Source organism: Cibotium barometz, chromosome 39 (genome assembly GCF_041138505.1).
Source record: "Cibotium barometz isolate CiBa-2024 chromosome 39, ASM4113850v1, whole genome shotgun sequence".
In the NCBI taxonomy this organism is placed as follows: Eukaryota; Viridiplantae; Streptophyta; class Polypodiopsida; order Cyatheales; family Cibotiaceae; genus Cibotium; species Cibotium barometz.
In genome coordinates this window covers 36,520,258-36,523,025 of record NC_141084.1, presented here as the reverse complement: position 1 = coordinate 36,523,025, position 2,768 = coordinate 36,520,258, and the positions used below count along the sequence as shown (strand labels likewise).

Sequence of the window (2,768 nt, the reverse complement as noted above, 5' to 3'; positions counted from 1 at the left end):
TGGGCATAATCTTTAACAATAAGTCTAGCCTTGAATTTGTCATCAACGAATCCATCTCCCTTTCTCTTAACTTTGAAAATCCACTTAGTACACCAATAGCTTTCTTGCTAAGTGGTAACAAAAATAGATCTATTTCTCTCCCATTCTGCCCGCCCCCCCCTTTTTTGGCATAGACTATAGCATAGCTACGCCGTGGCTATATGCATAGTTATGCCCGTACTATATGTGTAGATCTCGCCGAGTACAAAGCCACACTAAAGAAATTTGAAACGCTAAATTTCTTCGTATGCAATGCGATATATGCAATGCGATAGTGGGTCCAGCTATGCATGCATGTTCTTGTAGTTGGGGGAGGCGGGGAAGAGAACCTCATAGGACGTAGGAGCCATGAAAGCTTGATAGCTTGTAATCTTGATTAGTATGAGTTAATTGTGATTAGTAATTTCCCATTGGCCTATATACCATGGCTCCTTTTCACACACACTTATTATTGCCCACCCTCCTTGGCCTTTGGCCCATAAGCCTATTTCCCGCACTTAACGAGCTTGGGTAGATCTACTTTCCAAGTCACCATTTAAGAACGTTGTTTTGATGTCTAATTAGTGTAGTTTCCATCTATGATGGCTTGTCAAAGTAGTAACAAATTGAACAGTGGCCATACGGGAAATGAGATAAGAAGTTTCATCATAATGAGTCCCTTTCTACTGGGCATGACCTTTTACAGGAAGTCTAGCCTTGAATCTATCAACGAATCCATTTCTCTTTCTCTTAACTTTGAATATCAACGTAGAACCAATAGCTTTCTTGCTAAGTGGTAGAGAAACAGATATATTTATCTCCCATTCTGTGCCCCCCTCCCCCTATTTTTAGGCATAGACTACAAACGTGGCTATATGCATTTGCTAAATACGACCTAATATAAGAGTGGCTATTGACAAACACTCCTAGGGCGTAGTTTCGCTAATGGAGATTAATTTGCGGGCTGAGCACAAGAGTAAGTGCACACGACACGTGGAGCATCGTCACCGGCACGCCACCTGAAGCCGGGCGTCTGGAGCTCCAGCAGAAACCCGATCCGACAGCTGCCTCTTTTACTTTTCCAGTCTCCGCACGAGCAGCGAGGTGGGCACCCACGTAGCGCCATAAGAACGCTGCCCAGCAATCTTGACACGACCATCGCCAAACGTATAAATTGAGGGGCGCTCGCTCTCTTCCCTCCTCGTCGCAAAACCTAGCGCTCTCTATCTCCCTCTCTCGTCGGCGAGTGGCAGACTCAACACCTCCTTCTCTCTCCTCTTTTTCTTTGGTTGCAAAACCTAGCGCTCTCTCTGTCGTTGAGTGGCAGACGCAGAACCTAGCGCGCGCTCTCTCGTCGAGTGGCAGACTAAGGTCTGTGTTCGCGTACAGCTGCGCTCTCTCTGCTTGGTCGCTCCGTGTTCTCCTTCAGCTACTCTCTGATTTTTACACCGGAGGATCCTCCGTCTTCTAAGTGGTTGGCCCTCCGAGATGTTGAGGTTCATAGGGTCAAGTAAGAGTATTGTGGCCTCATGTGAGCCAACTTCACCAGTGCAAATGACTACCGCTGCTGGTCATGGGCACCTTAACTGTGTTACTCCCGAGCAGCAACGCGCCAACACGCCGGTCATCAGTCACGAGATCTCACAGCTCAACCATCGGCCTTATATCACTACATTAGATGAAGCAGTCGCAGGGGTCGATGCAAGCACAACCGCTACTCTCCACGGCCAACTGGGCCTATTCGAGGGAGATGTCGAAAGCTCCTATTTGAATACCAAACTATCTGCTAATTATGGACCGACCCCGCCAATGCAGCTTCCGGAGTTGATCACAAGCTGCGCAAGAGCTGCACATGCAGCTCTGCTCTCTCAAGCTGCGCCCCCTGTCACCGCTGAGGATGGTCTGTTCAACGAAGGCATAACCATTGAGACTGGGTTGATCATGCAACATGGAGTCCTAGTGGAGGACGATACAAGCTTTACCCAACGACACTACTTCAGCTCCTCAATGAAAGGGTGTAATTTGGCTCCGCCGCTAGCGGTTGTCTCACCTAGCGGCCGGCACGCCTACTCTTCACAAGAGATGCTGTACTTGGAAGCAGCCATGCAGCCCTTGTCAAACACGATGGTGGATGTTCATCACAATCACTCCCATCTGAAGGGGCAGCATCAATCTTCCTGCATGAAGCCCAAGACCTTGCAGAGGATATCTAACAACCCGCAGAGCGTGGCAGCACGCCAGCGCCGTAGCCGGATTCGCGAGAAGCTGCGGGATCTGAGGAGTCTGGTGCCCGGCACAGCCACCATGGACACCGCTTCCATGCTCGAGGAGGCCATACAATACATCAAGTTTCTCAAGGGGGAGGTGGAAGCCGCAACGAATCCAATGCGCCAGTGGCGTACTCGTTAGGTGAATTAGAGATTTCATTCTACTCTCCTTCAACTGACTCTAGTATGTCAGTCAGCTTTAGTCAGCGTTGTTCATTTTTATCGCTTTGATACAATCGCACATGACATTGTCTATAAAGAATTAATTAATTTTATATTAATATCTGCCATGAAGTTATTCGGTGCACTCACATGATGTATTCCGATACGCACACATATTCACTAAAATGTATGTCCAGAACCCTTTTACGTGAGTATACATCTATTTGTAGTACTGGAATTTTGAAAACTCAAGTTTCACAAGAAAGCCGACTTTTACTGCTAATGCGGATGGTTCTAGAAGTGAGCTGTATGCATAGCTAC

The 2,768-nt window shown here is 47.6% G+C and overlaps 1 protein-coding gene across 1 annotated transcript; it reads left to right on the top strand.

Moving 5' to 3' along the window:
* Positions 1-1,506: 1,506 nt before the first annotated feature.
* LOC147616036 (uncharacterized) lies at positions 1,507-2,487 on the top strand. The gene has a single exon (XM_086777922.1). The coding sequence runs from the start codon at positions 1,507-1,509 to the stop codon at positions 2,425-2,427; it is 921 nt and encodes a 306-aa protein (XP_086634048.1). The 3' UTR covers positions 2,428-2,487.
* The last annotated feature ends 281 nt before the right edge of the window (positions 2,488-2,768 follow it).